This window comes from Tachysurus vachellii, chromosome 21 (assembly GCF_030014155.1).
Source record: "Tachysurus vachellii isolate PV-2020 chromosome 21, HZAU_Pvac_v1, whole genome shotgun sequence".
NCBI lineage: Eukaryota > Metazoa > Chordata > Actinopteri > Siluriformes > Bagridae > Tachysurus > Tachysurus vachellii.
In genome coordinates, this window is record NC_083480.1 from 10,539,796 (window position 1) to 10,554,280 (window position 14,485).

General features: G+C 39.7%; 1 protein-coding gene across 1 annotated transcript; it reads right to left on the reverse strand.

Moving 5' to 3' along the window:
• Positions 1-1,935: 1,935 nt before the first annotated feature.
• On the reverse strand, positions 1,936-13,955 carry pex1 (peroxisomal biogenesis factor 1). Its single transcript, XM_060897354.1, has 24 exons — positions 13,733-13,955; positions 13,497-13,649; positions 13,318-13,401; positions 12,717-12,831; positions 11,953-12,638; positions 9,740-9,859; positions 9,459-9,588; positions 9,271-9,377; positions 8,538-8,629; positions 8,205-8,337; positions 7,993-8,089; positions 7,313-7,483; positions 7,057-7,211; positions 6,465-6,654; positions 6,221-6,387; positions 5,921-6,055; positions 5,450-5,514; positions 4,975-5,117; positions 4,407-4,510; positions 3,937-4,113; positions 3,300-3,530; positions 2,816-3,010; positions 2,593-2,723; positions 1,936-2,492 (listed from the first exon to the last, which is right to left on the reverse strand). The coding sequence occupies exons 1-24, from the start codon at positions 13,838-13,840 to the stop codon at positions 2,408-2,410; spliced, it is 3,774 nt and encodes a 1,257-aa protein (XP_060753337.1). The 5' UTR covers positions 13,841-13,955; the 3' UTR covers positions 1,936-2,407.
• Positions 13,956-14,485: the final 530 nt, after the last annotated feature.

Genomic DNA, 14,485 nt, shown 5'->3' on the forward strand with positions numbered 1-14,485 from the left:
GTAAATTTCATCTTAAAGCAAAAAGAGTTAGATAGATGAAAGGGGCGGGGCTTCCAGGAGTTGCCTGTTTATTGTGGGTCCAAACACTAGAAATACCTTCTGCTAGAACATGGTCACCAGTAGTTAATCAGCTTTCAGCATGAACCAGACAGGCTTAGCATTGGAAAGTTGGCATTAATAACAGGCCACTCACACAGAAGAGAAACCCAATTGTCTTACAAATAAATACAGTAACTGCTTTAAAAAAAACTGATGTTCAATAGATGGTACACAAAACCATGAATACATTTCCCCAACTCTGAATAGGTCTGGAACATACATTGATTATCAGGGTTCAGTACCTCATCCCTGAACTAACTGCATGCTGCAGAAAGAATTGTTCCATAGTAGCTGGTTGGGCAGACTGAATTCCCAGTGGCTTCTTGGGTAAAATTTTTTCCCGTTCTCATATAACAACCTAATGTGCTCCTCTCCCTGTGCAGGTGCACTCCTCCAAATCAATAAAATTTCCTGTAGCTTGTTCTCGCTATGCTTTGACAAAAAGCCCATAACGGTACATGGCCTGTGTTCCTTGGATCACTGACTGTGTCCAAGAATACCATGATAGCCTAACACTTTATTCACTAAATATAAATGTACATTCACTAGAAATGTTTTGCACTGAGGCAATTTTTTATATCTATTATGTTATTGTTATAGCTATATTTGCAGGCAGAAATCAATTTTAGGTTAAACGTGTATATTATAAGTTACAGTACTACTATTGAGTGCTAAACTGAGGGTCACATGATTGATTTCTCCTTCAGCGTTTAAAACCCTGGTGTAGGAGTATCCAGCTTCACCCAGCAGCAGGTTCCCTTTTGGGCCTGGTTTCATTTCCAGCTTTCTTACAGTTTAGAAGTTCTTGCCGCTCAGTAGATTGTTCATTTTTCAGTTTTCTGTGAAGCTGCTTTGTGAAAATTGAAAGGCACAACAGTGTTGACAGCAGCATTGCTTCCCAGCTCCACAGTTCGAGTTTGAGCTCAGGTTTCTGTGTGTTGAGGTTGAATGTTTGTAGTTTTCCTTTAGGTTCTCAAAAACATGCGAGTAGGTGTACTGGCTACTCGAAAAAGTGAGTGTGTGTGTGTGCGCATGGCCCACTGGTGTCCAATCCAAGATTTATTTTTTCAGATTCATCCAGATTCATCAAATGACCAGGATAAAGAGGCTACTGAAGACCAAGTGAATGAATGAATCCTGAACAAATGCCTCACCCAAGAGGTCTGACACTCAAACGTTCAGCTTGCACCTCATTATACATTGGGTGCATGTTTCCCATCAACACATAATTTTAAATGAAATCAATGACATTAGGTGTTTTTCTGAAAGATAAGAATACATGCTCCTCACACACAACAGCAACACCTTTTTTTCACCAAGTAACATTTTTAAACTTAGCTCGAAGATGTGCAGTTGGTTTAGATGAGAATTTCAAAACACAAAGAAAGCTCTAGAAGGATTCTTCACATTTTCAGGACTGCATAAGGCTGTCTAATGTAAAGAGCCTAAAAATAAGAGATCATGTCTTGTGGGTTTTTTTTTTTTTTTTTTTATGAACTTGGAAAATTATGCACAGGATAAAAGTGTTAAAGTTTATCAACAAAAGCCCTGTACGTTGCCAGATAGACCTCCTCCTTATCCATCTCCTCCTGAAGGATTAAGTCTAACCTTTACCCCTGAGCAATAGGGGGCTTCCTAACACACTTATCCAACCTGAAACATACAAAGCTATCTTCGGCTTTGGCTTCTGGACTTTTGGTTCTGCAGCATTGGGTACTTGGGTGTGACTACTTAGGTAAGACGGACCACTCCTGCTTTAAACTGCCCTGTTTGTTGCATGATGTTGCCATCTACTGGGCTTCATAAATATAAAGTGCACAAATATTAGCACATTCATTTGGGAAGGTGAACAAATCCTGGTTTATTTAGCAAATGATTTTGCTTCAGTAAGCAGACAGAGGACACTTTTGTAAACAACATGCCAAGATTTCATTGATGTTTTTCCTTAGGCAGATTACTGTGTGTAAAAATAGATCATTATCAAAAAATACATTAAATCAATATTAACTTAATTAAGTTAGAGGATCATTTTTTACACACAAGTTCTGTGAATATATAGTTGCGAAAATCAAAACCCCTTAAGAATTTCTGAAATATATTACAATAATTAAAATGTATAGTTATCTTAAATCAAGAACAGTTAAATCTTCTAAACCTATCAAAAGTATTTACATGTGATTTAGATGTTAATACCTTATCTAAACATAAATTAGGTGACCTTGTCATTTTTTTGGAGTCTAACATTCACCTTCTTTAGTTAACAAGTAGTAAATATGCTGTGTGTGGTCTGTGTTGTGTCCAGTCCTCATTAAGCGAGCGTCACTCGCTGACCTGGTGTAAACAGCACAGCGTTCTGAGACTTGCCTTCTCTCAAAGCCCCAAATGACTCATAGCTGCAGTGACAAAGACATGAGAAATTTAAGTGTCAAATTTTTACTATTTTTGGATATACAAAAGAAACCAACTAAATACTGGTATTTCAAAGTTACTTACAGATCAGTATACCTCCTCCAGTCCTGTCTACTGATAGAGGCTCTAGTGTTAGCCAGTGCTGACATGAGGTGAGACTGACATATCAGGACTGCAGGTTTAACAGGTCCTGTCTGTCCCAAACTGGAGTCTTCCTATATACAAACATACACACAACAATCAGAGCTTCATATGATAACAAATAAGGATTTTATCATTATGGTATATGGGTAGGTCTTTTACTGACTGGGCTCCTGTGATAGCTGCTTTTGATGGTGTTGAGATCGGCTCTGAGGCGCTCAGATTGCTCAGAGTTCAGTTCCTGGAAGCCTTGCTGCACAGAGGACATGAGCACTGGGCCCCGGAGGAAAGTCAGGTCTCTCACCGATGCACCGGTCAGCTCGTGTGTGGTGGAGTTGGGGACAGACATGCACTGGGAATTCTGGGGAAGGCGAAATTTAAACCTCAGCATCATAGTTGTGGATAATACTAATATTACTAATAATAATAATGGTGAGTTTAGGGTAATAAGGAATCAGATTTTTATTGGTGCAGAATTATTCTTATTAGTCATAAGCAAATAACCGCCCAACCCTTTTTATATTCACAATTCCAAATACTATTCAAAATATATTCAATATTCCAGTGTCCTAGATTCCTAGATTGCAGCTGGTTAGATCTCAGTTCTTTCTAATGCAGACTATATGGAAAGAGTCTAAAGTGTTTCTTACCAGCTCAGAAGGTGAATGGTGACCGAGCTCCAATTCAAAAGAGCTGCCAAAGTAGAGGCGCCATATGTTGTGGTTTAAGTCTTCAGTGGGAATCTCGCTGTGCTCTAGTGCCACTGCAGAAGTCTCTATGCCAGCCTCAGTCTCTCCTGCAGAGTCATCAGAGCCACTGCTTTGGTTCAGGAAGATCAGCGATGATACGCTTACTTCACTGTCTGATCCAGAGCCCAAATCCTGCACCATAATAGAGGAAATAATGACCATTTTTACATTATTCTCAACCGGAGGAGTGGTTTAATTATTTCGTGAATGAAACATATAGGGGAAAGTGGGTTCTGAGTCAAGCTTAGATATGCATTGTGCTCATGGACAGTTCCGACTGTGTAAATGCTTTAAAATATGTACACACCTCCTGTGTTCACTCATTTTTTGAATTAAAAAGTGTATAAATGTCCAACGTTACTATGTGAACTAAAGAGATTTTTAAGAATCAATCATACTCTATACTCTTACACATTTTATAGTTTATAGTCACTCTATGAAAAGCTAAGTATAAACAAGCATATGCCATAATGGAGCCACCATGAAGTTCTGAATGTGTGTGTGTGTGTGTGTGTGTGTGTGTGTGTGTTAGACTCACAGCCAACATGCTAGGTCCCAGACTGCTGTGAATGGCCTCCAGCTGAGCATTGTATAACAGGCCTTTCAGGTCAGCTCCTGTGTACAGCTCAGTGGCTACAGCGATCTGCTCCAAGTCCACATCTGCAGCCAGTGGCACATTGTGAGTCAGTGCCTTTAGGATCTCCAGTCTGGCTTCCTAAATTCAGTAACACTCATTCACACATCTGAACACTTCCACAAACACTGACAGCATTACTGACATTACTGACTGACAGCATTACTGCCAGGCCACATGTTACTCATACGTATGCCCTCAAATAATTTAATGCATTTAATGCAAATTTTTGCACAACTATATCCGATATCAATAAATAATGAATGCCTCTTGTGGCTAAAGCGTGTAGTAAAATGAGAAGCTCATTCACTCATTTATGCTTCGTGGTTTAATATACCATGGAGTACAATTCCTTTAAGTGATGTAAGACTGACCCGGTCTGGAGGAGGGCAGTAAAGGGTCTTGTCCAGCCGTCCAGGCCTCAGCAGTGCTGGGTCGATCAGGTCCGGGCGACTGGTGGCTGCCAGCACGTACACGCCTGAGGATAAGAAAAAATATAGATATAATGAATACTTACTAGCATTATTAAATATTTCAAGAGGATAAATAGGATTAGAAATTCTGCTCATAGCTGAACAATATTAAAATCATCACTGCTGTTATACACCTCCCTATTATACAACATTCATGCACTGAATAGTTTAATTGCCTAACTGATCAGAATCTGTCAGTCAGAAATACAATATAAAATTTAGATTTCCAATACTTCTGGATGAAAAGATAGCTACATAGAAAAGCTAGAACTCTTTGAATAATTGGAATAATGTGCTGAAAGAATGTAAACGTAAGCTCGCGTATCCAATAAGACTGGTCCTAATGTGTTTCTGAATCTTCATTTTCATTGCACATGAGAGATGCATCACAAGCTACAAATACACTTGCATGATGTGAATTCATGGTAACATTTCACAGAAAATCAAGATATGTTGCTCTCCTATTCACCCTGCAGCCCCTCTACTCCATCCAGTTGTGTGAGCAGTTGGTTTACCACTCGGTCAGTGACCCCTGTACTGTCGTGTCCTCTGCGTGGTGCAAGGGAGTCAAACTCATCAAAAAAAAGAATACAGGGCTTAGCTGCTTGTGCTCTGCAATAAACCAAAAGAAACAAAACAAAAGAACTTAAGAGAATTTATAGCACAGCATAATTGATGGTGTGCTTCATTTTCATGTAACAACATTATTAGTTCAGGCTATAACATGAACGATAGTTCAAAATCAATGCACTCCTTATAAGACATTGTTTCTATAGTTACAGCTGATACACAGGGCAGGAATCTCACATCATCTAAAAGCAATGTTACAAATCCTGTTGATGTTTAACAAAGTAAAACTTAAAATTGTTGATGTGAAGTTTTTAGGTTTAACTTTTAAGTAAGGAGACTAGCATTAGCGTTTTCTATGCGATTATGACACAAACCTCTGAAACACGTCCCTCACAGCCTGCTCACTGGCACCAATGTACTTGCTGAGCAGCTCTGGTCCCTGGAAAAAGACAAAAAAACAGTTTAATCGATCTGGTTTTTAACATCTATTACACACTGAGCAATACAAAAGTGTGAACAATAAAGGAAAAGAAGGGAATTCTAAATTCAGCGGCTTCTAAAAACAGCAGAGACCTCCTCACCAAGAAATGAGCTCATACTTCTGTTCTGTAAGAAATTACAGATTGTATGCACCCAGATTCCACTCCAAGATACACGTCGGACAGAGCTCATCGTTTTATTTTCTTACAGTTTTCTGACACTATTTAAATGAGTTTACCTTTATACACAATTGCTAGAATATTACAGTCATGCATTTCTGTCATTCTTCAAAATCCTGTAACATATATGAGGCTTCAGTCACCTTAGTGGATGATGGGAGTGTAAATAAAAGTGTACATTATCACCTTAATGCTGATGAAGTTCATGCCACTCTCCTTGGCAACAGCTCCAGCCAGTAGGGTTTTCCCTGTGCCAGGCGCTCCATAGAGCAGCACCCCAGAGCGATGGCGAATTGGCAGACTGGAGAAGAGCAGCGGGTACTGCAACATACCACATTAGCACTGACAGCCAGAAGGTCCAATAATAGAAACTCAGTGAACTGATGTATCTTTAGATTAATGGCAAAATGTCCAGCCACCTACACAAACTGACTCTTAAAATGCTACAGAAAATGACTCACTGCTTCACCTCCAGCTCAGCTTTACCTTGGCAGGCAGTAGGATGGTGTCCATAAGAAGCTGGCGTGCTTGATGAAGCCCACCCACCTGCTTCATCCCTGCAACGCTGGGCACCTGCAGCTGTACCCCCCACAGAGACGGAGGTGTGAAATCCTGCAGAGCGTGATGCAAGTCTGCACTGCTCAAACACACCCCTGTGGGACATCACAGACCTTCAGATAAACATGTCTCTTACATTCACAGTAAAGTGAAACTTGACTCAAGTGCTTGCCTTGAGTGTTGCTGTTGTCTCTATGGTGTACAGCACTGGCGTGGATGGCTCGGTCAAGTAAAAGGTTCAGATCGCGTGGAAGATAGCCCTCAGTTTTCATGGCAATGTCAGCCAGATCAAGAATTTCTGAGTCTCCGGATATGATGTTTTTACAGGACATTAGTGACCTCAAGATGTCCATTCTCTGCATCTGTACAGACAAAGTGCTAATTTATTGCATGTACAAAAAGCAAATAATTCATAAATAAGACATATATGTAAGGCTTTGAGGTGTCTATCAGATAATATCTATCAGATAATATCTATCAGATAATATCTATCAGATAATATCTATCAGGTAATTCTCTGTATAGTTTGGTAGATCCCAACAAATTCTTCCAACATCTGAAAGGAGGACAGCTTCTGATTTTGATTCCTAATCAGTTTAATCACCTTCTGTGGCATTTAAACACAAGCCTCATTGTGATCACTTCACTCCACTGATCACACTAACATCGGCAGGGAAATGCACTCTCAACATAAGTAAGTTCTAACGATAATAAACTATTAAGATCAAAAGCCTATAGTAGGCAAGCGTTTTGTTTTTTCTAACCTGACTTGGTGTCTCGATCTCACAAAAGCTCTGAAAGAAGTGTGAACCCTGTACTTCAGTCAGCACTGGATGAAGACGGTGTTCATTTTGTGCTGTGACCAGCAGAGTCACCAAACTGGAGCGTCCCACCACTTCATCCACTAAATCCTTAAGGCCTGAGCAAAACACAAAGACACACACAGAGTGTCTCCATCAGACCACACTTTGAAACAAATCCCCAAATTCTGTTTAGCATTATTCTTCAGGTGAAGTATACTCTGTGCGATGTGATGATGCAGCACTGCCTCTGTGCCCTGCTCCTGCTCAGGTGTGGTGGCTGCTCCGGCCATGTGATCGAGGTCATCCAACAGGATCACTGACGGCTGTCTCCACACAGCCTGCTCAAAAACCTCTTCCAGTCTCTGCCTCACAGTGTCTGCTCTTTTACCTGAGAGTTGTATAACAATATCATGAAGTATTAAAACCCATAGCAGCAGTGTTGGTTTTCTGTAATAACAGCTCTAACAGTATTTCCAGTCCAAATACTCCTTATAATATATTATTGTTTCTGTAGTAAGACAACACACGAGAATTTTTAAGGCAGGTTCTCCACAAAACCTGGTGTACCTGCTAACACGGAGATTTTTTTATCTCCAGTATCAGTAATGTAACAGTCAGGTAAAGTTGTTTTTTATGTTTCTGTGATGCAGAATGTTGGCTCAGTAAAGTGACAAGCTGCATTTTTGCCTCATAAACAGCTGGTGTTTCTCAAATGTTCCACAATATTAATTGTGACTATAGTGGATAAAAAAGGTAACATGGCATATTTACTGTTGCATTAGAGGAACAAAAATCTTCAGGGAGTGTTAAAGGAAACAAAGAAAACATGCTTTACTCCTTATAGAAATGTTGTATTACTAGCAAATGTCTCACAAATACACAAATACCTCTGCGTACCTTTAAGTTTCTTGGAGTCCACTACCTCAATGTGGGCATCCAGCTCTTCCACAGCTTTCATGCAGAGAGCCTTAGCTAGAGAAGTCTTACCACTGCCCTTTACAGATGCAGAGAAATATTATAAGTTAATGGACTAAATGGTAAATTAGCAATGATTTGCTGCTCAAACTGCTAAACTGCCTCTTCTCTTTTTCCATTTATGAAATGATCACCTTGGCTCCCATGATGAGCAGAGCTCCACTCTGCAGGCCACAGCCATTGGATACTAGCTCACGTGAGAGTGGACCTCCCATCAGACTGTGAGAGATGTGCTCAAAAGCACATATACTGATGTCCCCCACACCACTGAACGAGCAGGGATCAGATAAGTAGTCAGAGGTCACCAAATTTACACTGATCACTAATAACATATTGAGGTTAAATAAGTTTGTTTTTGCAACAAAAATAATAAATAAAATTAAGGGGAAAAAAGAAAGAAAGAAAGAAAGAAAGAAAGAAAGAAAGAAAGAAAGAAAGAAAGAAAAATTGTTATTTCCAGGAATTACCCAAGTGTGCTGAGGGAAGGAAAGCCAGCGAAAGGTGACCTGTCTGCAGTGTGTGCCACTGTATGGTTGGACACATGAGGCTCCTTGACAATCTAAAAAAAAAACATGAAATGCCTCATTTAAGAGCTCAACAAAAAGCTGAGAATGAAAACTATCCAATTGTAGCTGCACAGTATAATCATTAATAATCAATGAATCATATTTTATTCCATTACTTCAGTATTGTTACTTCAGTACTGTGATTTAAATAAACATAGACTGTGATATTGGTGTGATTAGCACCCAGTGATGTGATTCACAAATGTTCTTGTTCTCTCTGTCAATATTATTGTTGTCTACTTAATTACTTAATGTGGTGGCAATATTAAAAATGCTCGGTTTATATTTAGAATAAAATCTGTGATCTGTGATTCTTTAAGTGCAGTCTGTAAAGCATAGTCAGGGGTTCTTATTAGGTTTCAGTGTTGGAAATCAAAAACCCATCATTATCAACAATATTATATTTATTTCAAAGCTCCACAATAGTATTCGATGTGATTGTTCACTTGAATTGAACTCTATCTATTCAGACGTCCTGAACAAGTAAGAATATAATTTTATATGTTCTATGAGCAGAAATGAATAAAAAAGATTCATGGCTCTGAAAAAGAGTAGTATAACGTTTGAATAATTATGTTAGTATTTAAGCCACTATTATTCTGCCCTGTATCCATCAATTCCTGCAACAAACTACCTGTACGTCTGCTTTGTATAAGGCTCCAGGAGATAAGAGAAAAATCTCATCCTCTTGCTTTGGCTCAGCTTCAGGTTTCAGCACAGTCAAGAGGAACTCTGACTTTCCTTAGAAAACAGCAGAAACCAAATGAGTGTCAATGACAAACCGTTATATAACAGTACAAACCATATGTGTCTTGTGTATACCTTCAGTGCATTGCAGGACGATGAGGTCGGCCCTTGCAGTGAGACAAGCTAAAGGCTGATGGCTCAGAGCATGGAGCCAGCTAAGGAAAGCTGACTGAACATCTTCCTCACTCTCAATCTCACCGTCAGCCTGCAAAACCAGAATTCACTTCATAACAGAAGCACCATGTTTGGCTGTGTGACTTAGATAAAGTTCAAGGCTAATATTTGTATGATAAACGGTCAGTCAAAACATGGTGGTTACTAGTGATAAATAGTAGAGGAGAGACACACACACTCACCAGTGGATGTACAGGCTGGAGTGAAACGGCTAGTGCTACTTTAGGGGTACATGTCAAAGGACAGACTTTTACAGCAGAGTGTGTGTCGATGCTCAACCTGTCTCGTAATCTGCTTGGGATCTGGAGAAAGAACAGGATAACTCTTGAGCATACTATGTTCATCATAAACATAACCCTACTCATGTTTTTCTCTTTTCCATTCAATAACAGCAGTGTTTCTCAGCCTGCACGCCCTGACACATGGACGTGCAGTGAAAATTGCAATCATTTCTTTTAGTGTTATTTACATACAAATTGTATACTTTTTAAATACCTTTCAGTTGCACACTTTGTTTAAAGAAATTAAGAATGCTGTAGATCATGTTATAAATTATAATATAGATACAGTTGAGGCCAAAATTATTAGCCCCCTTATGAAATTAGACAAAACTCTTGATTTCTCCATGGAAATGACCATTAACAACAAGTGTTTTATAGTGTGTTTGTTTCCAAAATAACAAAGACAAAATCTCCACTAAGTTTGATTAGGATATTTAATTGAAATAGTGAGTTGAAACAAGAAAGGGCAAAAATGAAACGTCCAAAATTATTAGCCCCCGGTCATTAATAGTCAATAGTGAACCCTTTCTGAGCCACAACTGACAACAACCTCTTAGAGTAGTTCTTTACTAGGTTGGCACAGGTTTCCTGAGGGATTTTAGCCCATTCTTCCATTGCAAATTGCTCCAGCTGGTCCAAATTACGTGGTTTCCGAGCATGGACATTCACTTTGAGCACTCACCACAAATTCTCAATAGGATTGAGGTCTGGGCTCTGTGCGGGCCACTCCAGGACCTTTGTTTTGGTATCCTTCAGGAACTGTTGGACCAATTTCGATGTATGCTTTGGGTCATTGTCTTGTTGGAAGACCCAGCGACGACCTAAGGCTAGACTACGAGCAGATTTCTGCATATTATCCCTCAAAATGTCAACATAATTTTCTTTTTTCATGATGCCATGCACCCGAACAAGGCTCCCTGTGCCTGAAGCTGCAAAACAGCCCCACAGCATGATGCTCCCACCACCATGTTTAACTGTGGGAACTGTGTTCTTAGGGTTGAAGGCCTCACCCTTTCTTCGCCAAACATAAGCAACATCCATGTGCCCAAACAGTTCCAGTTTAGTCTCATCAGACCAAAGCACAGACTCCCAAAACTCATCTTTACCTTTCAAATGTTCACGGGCAAACCTCAGTCTAGCTGTGATGTGCCGCTGTTTGAGTAAAGGGGTTCTTCTGGGACGATGGCCCTGAAACCCACCACGATGAAGAGCCCTCACAACTGTGTTCCTTGAAACATCAACTCCAGAAGAGGCCAGGTCAGCAACAATCATCTTGGCAGATGTCTGGGGCATCTTGCTGATATCTCTGACTATTTTCCTCTCCAGGGTTCTTGAAATCTTGCGCTTACGACCACGCCCAGGTTTGTTTCTTACAGAATTTGTCTCCTTGTACTTGGCAATGATGCAACGTACGGCGGTTCTAGACACTGTGAAAAGCTTGGAAATGGCAGTATAGCCTTCCCCCTTATCATGAGCCTCCACTATCTTCTTTCTGAGCTCAAGACTGATTTCCTTTGTCTTTGGCATGGTGAGTAAAAGTAGTCTCTCCCAATAATGTGTTCAAGTGCCCTGTTCCTTGGAGTCCTTTAATGCTGATTGAATGCCCAGATGTTGTTAGGAAGCCAATTGACTGCACAGGTGTGGTTTGAAAGCTGATTGATTAATTAGGTGTGTTTTGAAAGCTGATTGATTAACTGGGTGTGTTTTGAAAGCAAATATTCACAAGGGGCTAATATTTTTGACCACCCCATTTTCACTATATTTGATTATAAAGCAAGCCTAAAAATGTATTTTATATTCCAAAATGTACCAAAAGCTACTAAATAGCACTGGCGAATGTTTGATTATATCAAGTTTTATCAATGCTGCAAACATTGGAAAGATCTTTAGGAAAATGTTCCAAAATTCCTGGGGGGCTAATAATTTTGGCCTCAACTGTATAAACACTATAAATTTTGACCGAAGGGTACACACATTTTTACAGTCAACTTTTTTTCTTTATTTTCTAGAAATTAGTAACTATTAACTACTAAGTTACTACTGTGAGATCTACTTTTTAGAAATCCAGTGATCTATATAGTAAAAGCAAAAATGTGGTGCTCAATAATACTCACCCAAATCCTCCCACTGTAAAGGTCTCCCAGTTTACAGGATCTCTGGTCCAATTGCAGATTCTCTCTATTGTGGCAAATCATCCTGACCACCACAGACTCTTCTGCTTGTTCCTGTGTATCTGTATCTGTCTGAGGGCTACTGCTCTTTTTCTTGTCCATCGCTTGTTTGGCTTGCTCCCTCACTTCTTTTGGAGAGGAAATCTTTGAAAGTCTACCATAGGTTAATACAGGCTGTGCTGTACTCAAACAGTCTGACTGGTGCCATGGGAAAACATGAACACCTCCATGACTTGAACTGAGATGACTGATCACTGCTGGTGGGGATCCACAAACCCGAAGAACACAACCTTGGAAGACAGCAGGGATTATAGGAACTTCAGGAATCTCCTTGGCAGGCTCATATTTTCCCAGAAACAAGTATTTTAACAGACTCCTCAGATCAGCCATTCCACCCCGATGACTCTGACTGCAATCTGGCTGATCTGTAAGGGATTGGGGAAGAGAGTTGGCTCCAAGAGCGGATGATGTGAGGTCAGTGTTCTGCTGCCTTTGCAGAAGTTGGTTCTTTGGTCCCATGTCTGGGGGAACATGAGGAAATTGTGTGCCTCCAGGTCGAAGTTTGGGGGAGACCACCAACTCAGTGAACTGCTCCAATCGACCAAATGAAACAGAAGGAGAGAAGGATACTATAAAGACAAGAGGAGAAGTGGTTTACACGGAGCACTAGGACTACAGAATTATAACAAAGCATTGAGATTACCAACCTATCCTAATGTAGATGACAGTGTATTGGTCCACCCACACAGGGAACACTGCATCCCTGAAAACCACTCGGATTTGGTCTAAAAGTTGCTGTTCGAGAGCCAAGCAGTGAAGTTCCTGGAAGCATTCAAATATGTGCTTAGTCATAATTGTTAACTTGCGTTCATGTGGTGAATATCTGTGTATCCTGCAGAAAACATTTCAGGAAAGTGGGTCTCAATTTCTAACTTTGTAAATTTCTTTTTTTTTTCATGCAGTGTGTGATGGTGACATTATGCTTCAATTACAGTCTAATTTCATAATGAACTACAGTTCACAGTGAGTACTGACTTCTCCTCAAAGCGCCAGGGTGTCCGCTTTGATCCTGACTTTGGGTTACTGTCAATGTGAGTTTCTTTTGTATTCTAGGTTTCGCTATTTACTACCAAAAACATAGCACTAGATGCAAATATTGGTAAATGAGTGTGTGAATGTGTGTGCATGGTGTACTGTAGTGGGCTGGCATCCTGTCAAAAGGTGTATAGATATATGCATAACTATAAACACTTTCAGGTGTTATATAATGTATTTAGTTAAGTTTCAATCAGGATCGAATACACTCACCAAGATTTCCCAGTCATCAGAAGAGAGAGGCTCCACAAACACCTGCTGCACTGAATGCACCTGAACACATGGCCTCAGGAAGCCCTAAAAAAAATGGCAGACTGGACTTTACTCTTACCCTAGAGACCTTACACTTCTCACAAAACAGGCAGCATGATCATGGTATTAAACTAAGTTACCTGTGTTCCTTCAAGTAATCCGAGCTTCTCTCCCAGCTGTCTGCTGAGCTCCACACTGTCCTCCTGCCCTGAACATAATGTGTTGGCACCTCTGATCCAGCTTAAGAACAGAGGTTTATCACCATCAGCCCAGGACAACTCCAACACTTGACTCTGTAGGAACAGGCACAGGGATCAAGCACATGCTTACAAAGAAAGAAAGCACAAATTAGAACAGTGTTATTCTTCATACACACCTCTCTGAGACAGAGTTGAGAGACTAAGTTAGGTGACAGGTGGAGAAAGCAGTTTTTGGAGTTGTTAAATACCAGCGTAACTGGTTGAATCCCATAGTTGAATAACATTGCACGGAAAACTGATGTAAACTATTTATTCTGGACGACTGTGTCAACTATTCGATGACATTTAGCTAACTAGCTAACGTGAAGAGACAGGCTGCCATGCTAACAGTGTCAACAGTACAAGGCAGGCATGAATAGTAGAGCTGTCGATAAACTGATTTTTCGTTAGACGTCATAAAATGGAGTTCACACAGTTTTTTAGACGAATAGAAATGATTTTACGTGATTTTTTTTTAGAAAAATAAATCCATTTTAAAGATTAAGGCAAACCTGCATAACGGTGTTGAGTACATATATATTTTTTGTTAAGAAATGTTTCTGTTTTAGAAAACAATTAAAATATATATTATATATTTATATATTGTATATTAATATATATTAATTTGAAATCTGTGATACTTTGTAAGTATTTTGTATTTATAAATACCAGACGATCAGATCGATAGATTAGTTTGGTCTTGTGCGGCATGGAAGTGTTGTTTTTTCTAGTCCTCCTGAGATGGATGGATGGATGGATGGAAGGATAGATAGATAGATAGTCTTTATTACCATCGTATAAGGACAACAAAAAGTGATTAGCATCTCCCAGTACTATAGAAATGTCCTAGAATATAACAAACTACCATTCAATTGGAACATTTCAAATAT